General features: G+C 39.9%; 1 protein-coding gene across 1 annotated transcript; it reads left to right on the top strand.

Moving 5' to 3' along the window:
• The first annotated feature begins 2,966 nt into the window (after positions 1 to 2,966).
• On the top strand, positions 2,967 to 11,955 carry LOC120684836 (putative disease resistance protein RGA1). Its single transcript, XM_039966701.1, has 2 exons — positions 2,967 to 4,066; positions 11,757 to 11,955. Exons 1-2 carry the CDS (start codon positions 2,967 to 2,969, stop codon positions 11,953 to 11,955), a joined length of 1,299 nt encoding a protein of 432 aa, XP_039822635.1.
• The last annotated feature ends 3,070 nt before the right edge of the window (positions 11,956 to 15,025 follow it).

Here is a 15,025-nt window from a genome sequence, read left to right as displayed (position 1 = left end):
CTTGCTAATGCTAAACGGCTTTTCGACATTTGCAGGCAACAAAGGTACAACTCTACCCTTCTCTGTTAGACTCGTCAGCTTATGCTTTCGCGGAAGGTTCTTACATAACATGCGTAGGGTTTCTAGAGCTCTATTGCCTCATACATGGTGAAGGGTAAGAAAAGGTGCTTTCATGGCTAACTTAGTTCATGAATGGCGAAAATGATTGAGCTACTAGGGAAATGGTGAGGGCTGGCCATCATCGAAAAGAGAACCAGCTAGTTAGGTCGGTGTGTTCTCCTATATATATGAGTCCTCGCGATAAGCTCTGTCCATCTTTGTTATGGTTATAGGGATGAGGCGGATTTGGGGTGTTATTGTTTTCTCCTTCTCTCCAACTAATTATTGAATTAGTGAGGAAGAAGGGGAATAATGAGAGATGGTCCTGGTGGAGAAGGCGTTGGTGAGCTTGTTAAGGCCTCGTTCGGTTGCATGAGGAACTGTTCCCAGCAGGAACGATTCCTGGACAGGATTGAGTGGATCCTGCCGGTTCACTCAATCCTTGTCCGTTTTAAATCCCTGTCTACCCTGGACAGGAACCATTCCTTGCCTTTTTTTTTAAATCATTCGGTTGGACAGGAAGTAATACAGGTGGCTGTTGCATTGAGTATATAACACATACAAGCTTCCATCAATCCATCATACAGGCTATCATCCATCAGTAAATACAATAGTAAACAAGAAAAATGCGGTAACTACTTGTACTGAAGGAATTCATAAGTAATAGAGCTCTTCACACTTAAATTACAAGAGGATATTATCTGAAACTGCAGAGATTACAGGACAAAGCTATGGAACTAGAGGATGTATCATTTCAATTCTTACGAGAAATTACAGATGGTTTCTCTAAAGAGCGGATACTTGGTGAAGGAGCATTTGGAGTTGTTTACAGGGTAAGATTTGGGCATGCTTTGCTTTTGTAAGCAAATACATTCATATCTTGATATTGTAATACCATCAGACAACAAACAAAACAGTGCCTAAACCTTCATTTCTTGCTTATATAATACTATACATTAACTAGTACACAGACAAAATGGTCAACTTGTACTGAGTACTGACAACATATATTTGGCAGGGAGTAACTAAAAATGGTGATGATGTTGCTGTGAAAAAACTGAAGCTTCGTGACATCAACCTTGACTTTAAGCAGTTCCAAAATGAGTTCTATAATCTCACAAAACTTAAGCATCAAAAAATTGTACAGATTCTTGGCTATTGCTATGAAATAGAGAAAAAACCTTTTATCATGGCCGATGGAAATAAGGTGTTTGTCGACGAAACACATATAGCTCTCTGCTTCGAGTATTTGCACAATGGGAGCCTCGAAAAGCATCTTTCTGGTATAATACGGCTTCATTTGGTATGTCTTCAAAGAAAATTGTTTATATTTTCATTTAATTAATAATCTTTTTGCTTGCTAATGCAGATGATTTTTATGAACTTGACTAGCACACGCGGTTCAAAATAATTAAAGGAATTTGTGAGGGTCTAAAGTATATTCATGACGAGTTGGAAGAACCTATTTACCACTTGGACCTAAAACCTGATAACATATTGCTAGATAAGGACATGGTGCCTAAGATTGCAGATTTTGGTTTATCCAGAATCTTTGGTAATGACCTGGCACATATCACACGAAATCCTTATGGGACCCCGTAAGTCGAATGCCTCAACCAAACATATCTTTTTTCTAGTCCAACCAAATGTGTGTGTTACTGTGTTACAAATTTGTTGCATGTATGCATTGCAGTGGGTACCAGCCACCGGAATATATCGACAATGGTGAAATTTCAGAAAAGTTTGACATATTCAGCTTGGGTGTGGTCATTATAAAGATTGTGTCAAGACCCAAGGGCAACCCCAATTGTCTTGATCAAGTCAGCAATGATATCTCTTTTAACAGTAACATTTTTAATTTAATACTATGCCATATTTATATTGTAGTGGTATCAAGTCAACTTCACTTTCTTTTTATTAGGTCCAAAGAGATTGGAGGAGTAGGTTGCAGGCAACATGTACAGATGATTTGTTTGAAGTATATTGCCACCAAGTAGACACATGCATTCAGATATCATTGGAGTGTGTGGAGACAGATAGCCAAAAAAGGCCTGATATAATCAAGATCATTGAGAAGATGAATGCGCTTGAATGTAACACTGGCAAGGTAATTAATATGAATTTATAAAAGCACAATGGATAGCTAGGATTGGAAATAATCTTACTACAGACACAATCATGTGTTCTGTTCACTTAGTTATGTCTTTGGAGCATATTAGCAATTGATTCTCAACAATGTTGAACCCTCAAGGATTGATGAGCCTAAGAACATAAATGAGGTTTTGAATCCTCTAAGATTATGTTAAATCATATTATTCATATGAAGAAATCTCAAACCTGTTAAATTTTATATTATCTCTGTTTGTAATTGAAAACTATATTGTCATATTTTCATGTAGAAACTAGATAATTGGCACATGGGACAACAACTCTTGATTAGTTTCATTTAGGTACTAAATAATTTGGTAATAAATACAATGACATGGCAAATTTATTGTGTAACATGGGTCCAATATTACATTGTATGTTGACAAATTGAAAAATAAAATTTGTGCACTAAGCACTATTTCATCTAATCCAATACATTTCCCATTTTATGATTCTTAGACATCAAACATTGACCTCCAATATATATATACAATGACAGAGGTTAGCAATGCAATACTAAGAAAATTGATATTACATCACACATCATGATTTTTTTCTTCAAATTATTATTTGAATTACACATTTCATTGAATTTTTTGCCGTAAAATTTACAATGAAAAATTGTTTTCATGACTTTACTTGAATTGTCTAGTTTGTTGACAAAACCAACTTGAATCTTGTAGCTTCACGAGAAAGGATGTGACAGAACTATATCCAGAATGACAGTGCATAATAGAAAGATAGAGATGAGACCAGAATCAGTAGATACCATTGATCAACATCGGAATATTATTTTGAGGTCAGAGCCTAGTTGCAATGAGCTGAAACTTCATGATGCATTGGAAACATCATCAAATATAGTAGAAGAACACATTGTAGGGAGGACAGAAGAAAAAGAGAAAGTTATGGCCTCTTTGCTTGAGGCCATTTCAGAAAAGATCGTCATCCTTCCTATACATGGTATTGGAGGCATTGGCAAGACAACTTTTGCAAGAATGATTTATAATGATCCAAAGTTCAATTGTTATTCTCATGTATGGATCCATGTGTCCAAGAGATTTGACATCAATAAGATTTGTGAGTCTATAATTTTACAGTTATCTGGAAAAGAGAGCTTGGTTAATGAAAGAAAGATGATACATAGTTGTCTCAAGAAACTACTTCATGGTAAGAAGATTCTGATTGTTTTAGATGACCTATGGGAGGATAATCAGTTCTTGTTGCATGAGTTGAAGGATACGTTATATCATGATGATAGCAACATAACTATTTTAGTAACAACACGTAGTGAACGTGTTGCGGAGAGAATCTGTACTAACATTCAACCACACAAGATATTACCCTTGACAAATGATATGTGCTGGGATATAATTAAACAAAGAAGTAATTTCAAAGAGAGGAATGACAAAGAACAGCTCATGGCTATCGGACTAGAGATTGCTCAGAAGTGCGGTGGTGTGGCTTTAGCAGCTCTATCTATTGGGTTCACTTTACGGTCCATGAATTTTGATGAATGGATGAAAGTGAAAGACAGTGATATCTGGAATGAACCTTCTTCAAAGGATTTCTTTTTGCCAAATCATGTTCTTGCATCTTTGAAGTTAAGTTATAGTTATATGTCTCCATGCTTGAAGCCATGTTTTACCTACTGTGCAACCTTTCCAAAAGGACACAATATAGTTAAAGATGATCTTATTTACCAATGGATTGCTTTGGACTTCATCAAGCCAACAAGACTACTGTCCATTATGGAGCTTTGTGAAAGATATATTGTGCAGCTACTGGAAATGTCTTTTTTTAACAACCAGTGTCACCTAAGGTTTGTCATTTTCGCATGCCAATGCTACAATCAAAATTTTCTTACTTCTTGAATCAATTGAAAAAATATACATATGTAACTTTTGGTAAATCCATGTTGACAACATACACGGTACATTGGATTGCAACAACCACTTAACACAATAATTTAGTATTAGTTCATAATTATTAAAAAGTAGTACTGGTGAAGAGCTAATATGTTGAAAACATAGTATCTATATTTATAGGGAAAAGTCCAATTTACTCCCTTCATGTATAGTCAAAGTCTGAGTAACCCCGGCCCCTAAACTATAACTTGATTCAATTTACCCTCTAAACTATGCAATTTAGTCCATTTTACCCCTATATACAATTTATTTTTTTTGTTTCTTCATACATAAGTTGAATTTTAATTTCAAATTTTGCAGAGTAGTAGTGGACATCACAATGCATATTAAAAACTTTGTTATGATTTTCCATCATTATTTTTCATATAATTTTGTACTCCAATGAATAATTCCTGATTAAATATCCTAACCTATCAAAATAATGATAACAAATTAGGATGTATTTTTCTAATATGTGTTATGATGTGTACTATAATCTTGTAAAATTGCAACTTAAAACTCCACCTATGTATGGAGAAATGAAAAAAAAACAAATTGTATTAGGGGGTAATTTGAAACAAACAGCATAGTATGGGGTGTCAAGTAAACCAAACGATAGTTTAGGGGGTTATCCAAACTTTGAATATAGTTCAGGGAGTAACTTAGACTTTTCCTATTTACAAAGCAATGAAGCAAAACTTTAGAGAAACACTACTCGGAAACAACATATCGGCCCACCCTAAATATACCGCTAGGAACTAGTATCAGTATGAAAGGAACTTTTAGTAACGGGTACATGTTCAATGTATCGAGACTTTTAGTCGCAATTGCTCAGTATCAGTTGCAGAACCGGTACTAACATGCCAAATGAACAATATGAATGAGCTGTTTTGTAGTAGTGAAATCACATATAGGCTCAGACGATAGACACATTGTAGGCATATGAATGGGCTGTTTTCTAGTAGTGAAATCACATATAGGCTCACACGATAGACACATTGTTGGCATAGTCTATTATATTGTGTCAAATCGCAAACAAATGATGCTTTTGTTTTTAGGTTTGTTTAGAGTCAATCATTTCAAACTCACTATAATGAAATGGCTGAGTAAACTTCACTTAAAAATTAATTTTATTAAAGTATACAGTTTGGGCTATTCATACTTGAGGGAAGAAATTTGGAAGTTTTCCTTTTAAACATATATATTATAATAGAAAGTTATAGTCAAAGCAGATTGAATTGATCGACTCCAAACAACTCTAAATTACCCGGTCTTTCTGACTTTAATGAGTAGTTTAAGGAGGACAATTGAGGAGCGTAATGTGTGGATTCAGTTCTGTTTCCTTTAGAAGAATACGAAGTATATATCTGTACTCTTTTTATATGTTAATAATGTGGAGGAACATAAGATTTCTTCTTTACCCAGAGGCACAATATGTCACTATTGCAAAAAGGGTCATCCCAAACATCTTGCAAATTCTCGGCGTTCCAACTATTGCAAAAAGGGTCATCCCAAACATCATATCTCTCATAATTTTTGTTGGAACCTCTAATGTAAAAAAGTTCAAACCCAAAAGATCTAATTTTGAGAGATAAGAATTGCAGCAGACAGAAAAATAGGCTGAAAATTTAAAATATGGATGTGTAAAACTATGATCCAATAATGTTTGGTTTTCAGCCCATCTTGGCCCATATGTTCTGTTTTGGTGGAATTTATCCCACCAAGCCACAGCTCCTCATCCGATATCCGCATTGGATCTGTAGTTGGATGGCCAAAATAAACTGATTTAAAAGTACCAGATCCAAGATTTTTTTGGGAGTTACTAATATTTAGTTTCAAGTGATCCAACAAAATTTTGAACTGGACCTCTAACAAACATGCATGGTCTTTTTATAAATTATACATGTTAAGATCAACTTATAATCTCCAACAGACAAGGTATAATTGTAACAAAATTTAGAGTATATAAGCTCCACTAAAAATAGAGGACTTACTATAAAGTGGAGAAACCAACAGACTCTCCATTCTACAAGTGAAAGCTTATGAAAACAAAAGTTAACTCGAGTTCTCGCAAATAGGTCCCTGGATCTAGCAGAAAGCAGCCTAGAAGGCTAGAAATTTTGAAATTAAAGCAATTAGGCCCCTAGTTGCTGTTCAAGGCAGGGGAGGGTTTGTCTGGCTGAAATCTCGTGAGCACACTTGCCGGCGGTGAGGGCGAGGTGGGGGAGGAGCAAGAGGCCGTGGGCTACCTTTCAGTGGGTTTTGGTGGGGTCGGGGTGGCCGGGAAGGGGGTCGACGGCCTGCTCCGGCGGTGGTGCAGCTTGGGTCCAATGAGCCCCAGCGGCTGGGGCAGTGGAGGGAGCTGTTGGACGCCTGTTTCACGGACATTTTTGCTTTTTTACCTATCCATTGCTTTTGCTAGGCTCTTGGAGTTGCTTGCTCAGAAACCATTTGCAAAGGATTCAAATTGTTCATATCAATTCGTACGCTAGGTGGACCACAGTCCCTGTTGCAACTGACAGTCCCTGTTGCAACTGCATGATTAAATTCCAAAATAAATAAATCATGAACATGACTAGATCTAGCATGAGCAACTCTATCATATTAGTAACAAGGCACAATAGGATCAACTCTGAGAACATAATTAAGAACTAGATGGAATAATAGTGTACGTACTGAGCCTTGGCTTTCGGAAAGATGACGGAGTTGATCGGACGAAGACGATCCTGTTGACGAAGTGCAGCAGCAGGTGTCACAGACGACGATTCGCCGCAGCGCCTAACTTGGACGAAAGACGAGCCGTTCTGTAATGAGATTAGGAAACCGATTAAACCTTCCATATCTCGTAACCTTATTGGCCAAGTAACCAGTGGCGAAGCCACGGCTAGCTGTTGGGGTCCGCCGACCCCAACGAAATTTTGATAATCCTATGTAAAGATATTGCTCATTACTGTTTTTAGTGTTAATGATCCTGTTAAAAAATGATGATGACCCCGGTGGCCATAATTTCTAGCTTCACTCCTTTAGTAACCAAAAAATAAAACAACAAAAGGAAGTCACATTTTCAATGGACCATTCAGCAGATGTCGTGCGCCCGCGTATTTCGCCCCGCCCCGCCCTACCGAGGCAAGGCGAGGCGAGCGCGCGCGTGTGGAGTTTTCTTTCTCTCCCACACACATAACTTGAAGAGGAGGATATTAACTAATCCACCACTAGATTCAGGTTTTGTATTCCGTATCACTAGTTTGTTCGTACCTAAAAGGAAGGGATGAAAATCGTTTGATGGGCCATGAGAACTCAGCAGCCCCATTGGCTCAAATGAGACAAACACACACTACTGAAAAAAGGCCCAAAGGCACCGGTTAGGAAGGGGCTTAGGTACCGGTTTTTGAACCGGTACCCGGAAACCGAGGCCAAAAGTCACAGTCATGAACACCGGGTAAAATAACCGGTGCCTTAGACTAGTATTTTTGGCAAAAATGGTTGGCCGGGATTCGAACTCAGGATCTGTTGCCTCGCGTGTAATTTTCTTATCATCTCACCTAAACATCACTTCTGAAGAGAAGATAGATATTTTCCTTTTGAAGTAACACATGATGAGCTTAAGGTACCGGTTGGTAACACCGACCGGTACCTAAGGCTATTAAGGTACCGGTTGGTAACACCAACCGGTACCTAAGGCTCATCCATAGGCACCGGTTGGTGGTACCAGTCAGTACCAATGTAAAAGTTATCACCTGGTACCTATGGAGAGCCTTAGGTACCGATTGGTGTTACCAACCGGTACCTAAGGCTCATCCATAGGTTCCATCCACCCCAAAAGTACCGGTACGAAGATGAACCGGTACCTATACTGCATAGGTACCGATTCATCTTCGTACCGGTACTTTTGGGGTGGACCTTTGGCGTGTTTTCTAGTAGTGGCATAGGGTCTTTTATTCGTGTTGATGTGTGCATAATTTTCATACTTAGTAAAAGTATGGTTCATAGGGTACTTTTGATTTCATGTTAAGCTATACAAAATTTGTGCATAAAGTAAAGGTATGGTTCATTAATTCTAAAATAAAAAGATGGAATGATATTGTCACGGACGAGGTTAATGCGCGACAAGTCGCGCGGGAGGCGAAGCGCGCGACACCCTCCCTTCCGCTTTTGACTTCTACGTAAAGTATAAATTAAGAGTACACTGCCTTTTTTACTATAAAATGACATTCTAAAAAAATGTTTTATCTCCTTTGTACGAGCTCCGTTGTGAATATTGATTGCACCGTTGTGTTCTACGTGATGAGATGATCAAATCTAGATCCCACTTGCCTATATTTTGAAGATATTTTGCCCAGATAGCAAATTGCTATATGTTATATAATATATGAGTTACCACATATATTAGATAATATTATCAAAAAGAAATATTATAAGTTGTGAAAAAATAAAGTTGGCAAAAAATCATAATTGGTTATGAACATAAATTGTTATAAAAATAGAATCAATCATATACATAAGTTGTCGCAAAAATAAAATCTATCATATACATAATGTAAATAAGTTGTCAAAGGATAAAGTGTTGTACACATGAGTAGTTAAAAAGGAGTAACTTGCACATAAATTTTTATACAAATTGCTATAAAATTAAAAACACATAAAATTATATACAAATAGCTATATAAATAAATTTTTTTGCACATGTAAAAATAAAAGTTGCTACAAAACCAACATCTACAATACCTGAGTTTCCCCACATATAAGATACAAGTTACTGCAAATAAAAATTGATCATGCACAGGTACATATGAGTTAACACAAAATAATAGTTTATATACACATAAGCTGTACTAAATTAATATAACATACACATAAGTTGCTACAGAAAAAGAGCAAGTCATCACATAAGTTGCTATAGTGTAAAACATTGTTAAAACATATGCAAGTGGGGTCTAGTTTTGTTCTTCTTATCGCGTAGAACACAATGGTGCAATTGGTTCTCAAAACGGAGATAATATGAAGTAGATAAAATATTTTTAGTATAGGTTCATCATATAAAAAATGGTCCATTTCCTTCCCATAGATGCTACGTGTGTCGGCAAGCAAACATACAACAACAGTAACGTGCAGAGGGGCGTGGATCGCTAGACTATGGGTGCATAGGACGGTCTGGCATGTGAGATTTGTTGGGCCGCAGATGTATGATAGGCCAAAGGCAGGCTTACGCACGGTCGCGCGCTTGCATGTCAGCGCGATACGATAGGTTTTTTCCTTTTGTCACATAGATGAGGGGATGAGAAGAGCACGAGTACCAGGGTCATACTAGGGAAGCTTTAAATGTGGCATGCACACTTGAGGGTCAATTGCCCTCCTAATATTAAGTGGGGATCATGTTAATAGTTATATGCTATGTTTTCTCTAATTCCATAGATTTCTATATTTCTGTAGTACGTCTAGTTTTCCATAATGCTAGAGGTACGTAATTTACAAGCAAGTATTCAGGGTTACTTTAGTTATATTTTTAATCATGACAGAGTAGAGTGGGTTTTCAAAAAAAAACAAAATGGATCGAATGACTGTTATTCAACATTATTACAGTATATCATATTGATGGCCAGAAGTTATGTTTTTTCACACGAGAATTTTTTGGATTATTCTTTCTCTAGCGTGTCTCATAAGGACTAATGCTGACATATACACACAAGCACACTCACCACATATGCATTCCAGCCCTCTAAGCACCTCTGAGAGTGAGAGGTGAGACCGGCAGACCTGGAGATTGATGAAATCATATAGGTGCGTCACCATCGACAAGCATGTCACATACCACTGAAAAATAGTGCTGTCAATTATTGGAATAAATGTCAAAAAGTGTGAAAAATCATACCGAGTCAAGTACTCGAACCCAAGTACATAGGTTGGAGCACAAGGAATATAACTAACTAATCTAAGCTGAGTTCAATGGAGTCTTCAATTATAATAATAATAGAATTATTTAATTTTTATTCAATGTATGGTTGACTAGGAAAAAATTATGGGTTCTTCTTGGTATACTCATATCTTTTGATGTAAATTGTGTTATATAATTTAAGTAGAATCAAGAAATCCTAATACTTGCCAGGTTGTAATTTTGATGCAGACTTCCGAAGCGTACTATGAACAAGCTACGTTTTTCACCATGCACGATCTGGTCCATGACTTGGTAATTTCACTCCTTGGCAACCAAATTCTGGACGAGACCAAACAATGCAAAACTAGGGGAAGCAGCTGCCAATATGCATTGCTCACTAATTGTAGCAGGCCACTGGAGTTATGCTTGACTTCTCCTACAAGGTTAGTAGCACTGCGTTTATCAAACTGTTACAGAATACATGAATTGCCAATACTTGCAGGGACCTAGCAGGTGCAAATGCAGCACCGCTTAGTTCAATTGGAGAACTGGAAAGGTTGATGTATCTTGATTTATCAAACTGTTACAGAATACATGAATTGCCGGTCTCGTTCAGGAATCTAGAAAAATTGGTGCATCTGGATTTGTCCTATTGTCGTGGTATTTCTGGTGCATCAGAATCGTTGCAGAGCTTGAGCCAATTGAAGCATCTGAACTTATCAAGTTGTGTAAATATTGGAGACCTGAGAAGAGCAATGAGCGGCCTCACAGGACTGCAATATTTGAATTTAGGAAATGTCTCTTGTGTTGGATTACAACAAGTTCTGATCAATCTCACCAAACTCAGGTATTTAAATTTATATGGTAGCCTGAACGACAGACTAGATGAAACTGAGATTGGCAGTCTACTAGAGTGTGTTGGCAGCCTATCCAATTTGGAGTACATTAACTTATGTTGGAATTGTGATCTGCGCACCATACCTGAAAGCATTGGGAAGCTCAGAAAGCTAAATACACTATATCTCTCGTATTGCGCAAATCTACAGGGCGGCATATCTGGTGGAAACCAGCACCTCTGTGCAAACTGTGCAAACCTTCGATCCACACCACAGGATCCCCATCCGATGCCCAGGAAGAGAGCCGCGCTCGTTTTGCAAAAAAACGCCCGCCTGCACCCCTGCCATGGAGTTCGTTTTGAAAAAAAAACCCATCGCCCTCCCATTCCCTCAGCGGCTTGCGACCCTGCCCTGTCGATGTCCCAGCGCCGCCGCCCCGACCGGATTGAACTCCACCGCCCCTTTGTCTGTGGCACTCCGCCTCATGCAGTCGAACTCCTCTCGCGGAGGATGGCGACGCCGCCCTTGGACTGCCGTGGCCCGGTCCAGCCACCGCCTCCAGGTGCAGCGGCGCCTCCCTCCGACTGCCACGCCCCTAGAGCTCCGCCGATCCAGCTGCCGCCTCCAGGTGCGGCGCCTCCCTTCGACTCCCGCGCCCATGAAGCTCCGCCGACCCAAGTCCGTGACGCTCCGCCGCCCTGGTTAGGGAATCGTCGGCACCCCTCTGCCAGTGGTGCTGCGCTCTACTCTGCCTGTGTTTTTTTTTGCTTCTACTTGTGACCTGTAGCTATCTCTGCATCAAACTATATGACTGCACTCATATTTTTGTGTCTTCCTCAATCACAGGCTGATTATTTACTGTCATTCTCTGATGGTCTGCACTTTGGTTTGATCCAGAATTCAAAACCTTTTGCACCAAAGAAATGTTGCAATAATCCTAGATCAGAAGATTCTGAGCTATCCCGAGTTCGCAAAATTCATCGACGGAATTGTAAACAAGGGACAAATTGATATAGATGATTCTGAACAAGATGGTGTATGGATCAGCAGGTTCAAGCAGGAGGGGCAGCTGACTTTAGACATTGTAGAGTTCTAGTTCTGCTTGGCTAGCTGTTCACATTTTCTGTTGTTACTGCACCATGACTGTAACACTAGCGTTTCCAGCTTCATTTAATTTTTTTTGTTTGAACCTGTATATAGATTGACATTGTGTTGCAAATTTTATTGAGATTGAAATAAAAAGTAATGCTGATTGTTCGGCAGTGATTTCAATTAATCAGAACTGTATTCTGTGTATTTGAATTCTGATTGTTCGGCAGTGATTTCGATTAATCAATGGAGGCTAACTGAATTTGCATGAACTCAGAACTATCCAAGGAACAAGTTTGCCCTTCCTTTCACATATCCAATTGTTTTGTGAAGGTAGGACTCTAACACAGAAAAATCTATGGGACATCTGCTCAGCATACCGGCCTAATCTGAGTTGCTTCTAAACTGTCATACACAAGTGAAATTATTCAGTGTTTCAGTTCCACAATTGTGCCACAATTGTTTTTCAACATGGACTTTTATATGCTTGAAATGTGATTCCTTTTCTTTGGCACAATTTCACCAGGGAAGGCACAATTGCAAAATCTCATTAATTCACAAACAATTGCACAAGAGAAACATCATTTTATTCATTTTCATGCTCCACACACAAGTTCATTACATAGGAGGCACAATTGCCATTGCAGCCTCTTGTTCAGCCATTAAACAGAATGCCGAGTGCCTGATGATCACCAACGACAACATGGCAGCCTTTTGTTTAGGCATTACACAGAATTGCCATTGCAGCCTTGTGCTTCACCATGCCTAGTGCCTGAACCTGGCCGCTCAGCAAAAGCTAGCCGCTCTACAAAATCACGTGGCTCTGCAAAACCTGCCCGCTGGGACGAACCTGGCCGCCGGACCGAACCTGGGGGCGGAGGATCATGATCCACTCCGAGCGGATGGGCTCCTCGGCCGTGGCAATCCAAGAGCGTCCCCTCACCTTTAGCTAGCGATCCGTGGCGGAGGGTGAAGGGCCGGCGCTCCTCCTGGAGGGAACTGGAGGCTGCGGAGTCACCAATCGCTAGGATAAGCCACTGTAGCTGGAGGCGTCAGCTCACGGCAGGGCGGCGCTACTCCTGCAGGCGGCGGCTGGATATTGGGAGTGTTGCCAATCGCAGGGGAGACGAAAGACCTGCAGGGGGCTCGGGCGCAAAACTGACAGGGCGTATGGCGCGCAGGGGGTGTTTTGCAAAACAGACGAGGGGCTGGCGGGCGGTTTTTTGCAAAACGCGCGTATCTCCGTCCGTGGCCATCGGATGGGGATCCTGTGGACTAGATTCAATGTTTGCATGGTTGCACAGTGGTCTCGGTTTGCACCTGATACAGAGCCAATCTACAGAGGCTGCCAGCTAGCCTATCTACAATTAATAGTCTGAAGTTTCTACATGTAACTGGTTGCTTGAAGTTAGATAAGTCCACTCTACCTCAGAATAAGAGTAGTTCAGCCATGCTACCGAATTTTGTGGTCCATTCTCGAGGTGGTGAATCCAGCAATCTTTGTGAGCTCGAGGATAAACATCCAACTTTCTTGGAGATAAACATGCTTGAAAACGCGAAAACGCGAAGTCTGCAGAAGAGGCAAAGAGAATAAAATTGGCGGAAAAGCAGAGTATTGAAACGCTAGAATTGGCATGGACTAGGGATGCTAAGAGATTTGCAGACGATAGGGAAGTTCTATCAGAACTGGTGCCCCCAGATACACTAAAAAAATTATCACTAAAAGGTTATAATAGCATTTGCTTTCCATCCTGGCTGATGAGCATCACTACTTATCTACCTCGCCTGACACATGTTATCCTGTGGGACTTGCCGAGTTGCAATGTCCTACCACCACTTGGTCAGTTACCAAACCTCGAGTGGCTGAAGATCGACGGAATGGGCAGCATTAGGATGATTGATGGGGTCTTTTACGGGGGCAGAGGAGCATTTCCTCGACTTGCCTACTTTACCCTGTCCAATATGGATTGCCTCGAAGAGTGGAACACACCATACCCCAGTGTTGTGGATGGTTCGAATGTGCTTGCTTTCCCAAAGCTTTTCGAGCTGAGTATAAATCACTGCCCCTTGTTGAGGTTCATAGCATTCTCGCCTCCAGGTAGGCACGTGATCATATGTAGTAGTGACCAAGCACTATTGTCGCCATGGGACAACAAAGGCCACGTCGGTGCTTCCTCCTCTGCTGCAAACAAATGGCTTTCCGTGGCAAGCTGTGAGGCGCCTCTGCATCAGTGGAGCTTGCTGCGCCACCTTCCCGGCCTCCAACTCTTAGAAATTAGTAGCTGCAGTGATCTCACATGCGGCTCAACAGATTTGCTTCAATGTATCTCCTCCCTTGATACTCTAATTGTGGAAGATTGCAATGGCACTGTGGCACTGCCAGAGATGTTAGGAGACCTCACATGCCTCCGGCTGCTGAAAATTATTGGCTGCCCTGGACTAAGTCAGTGGTGCACATCAAAGGAGAATAGGATGAAACTCGCTCACATCCTAGAAATAGTATGTGCCCTGCCATTCTATATTTGAATCAGAGGAGAATGTTCTATATATATATATATATATATATATATATATATATATATATATATATATATATTATCATACATTTCCCTTCCTTTTTATGAAGAGGAAAAGGTTTTCCTGTTTTATTTTACAAACAAAAATGAAAACATATAACGGTAGACTGATTTACAAATGAAAATCTTACGCTTTCTAGTTCATAAATATTGACTTATCAGCCAATTTCAACACCTAGTAAATGCAAAGCTTTAGCAATTACAACACAAAAGGAAATTGCAAAAGCTTTCTTATCTATTTATTTTCTCAAATGCAAATTTTCTTTTCAGGAATTAGATGGCAACAGGATAGAGATCAGGCGTCCGTATCGACGGTATGTGACGGGCCGGGAACAAAAACTAAAGGTATGTTGCATGACAGTTTCTGCAAATTGGTTTCTGCAAATTGGTGTCGCCTGATTTGGAGCAGCTGGTCCACAATCATGATGAGGCTTCTTTTCAGAACAAAGGTGCCCCGACGAGGACGATGAAAGATTTAGAGGACACGACCAGCAGGGATGG

The sequence above is a fragment of the Panicum virgatum genome, chromosome 8N (genome assembly GCF_016808335.1).
Source record: "Panicum virgatum strain AP13 chromosome 8N, P.virgatum_v5, whole genome shotgun sequence".
Classification (NCBI taxonomy): Eukaryota; Viridiplantae; Streptophyta; class Magnoliopsida; order Poales; family Poaceae; genus Panicum; species Panicum virgatum.
Note: the sequence above shows the minus strand (reverse complement) of the source record. Positions and strands in the feature narration are given on the sequence as shown.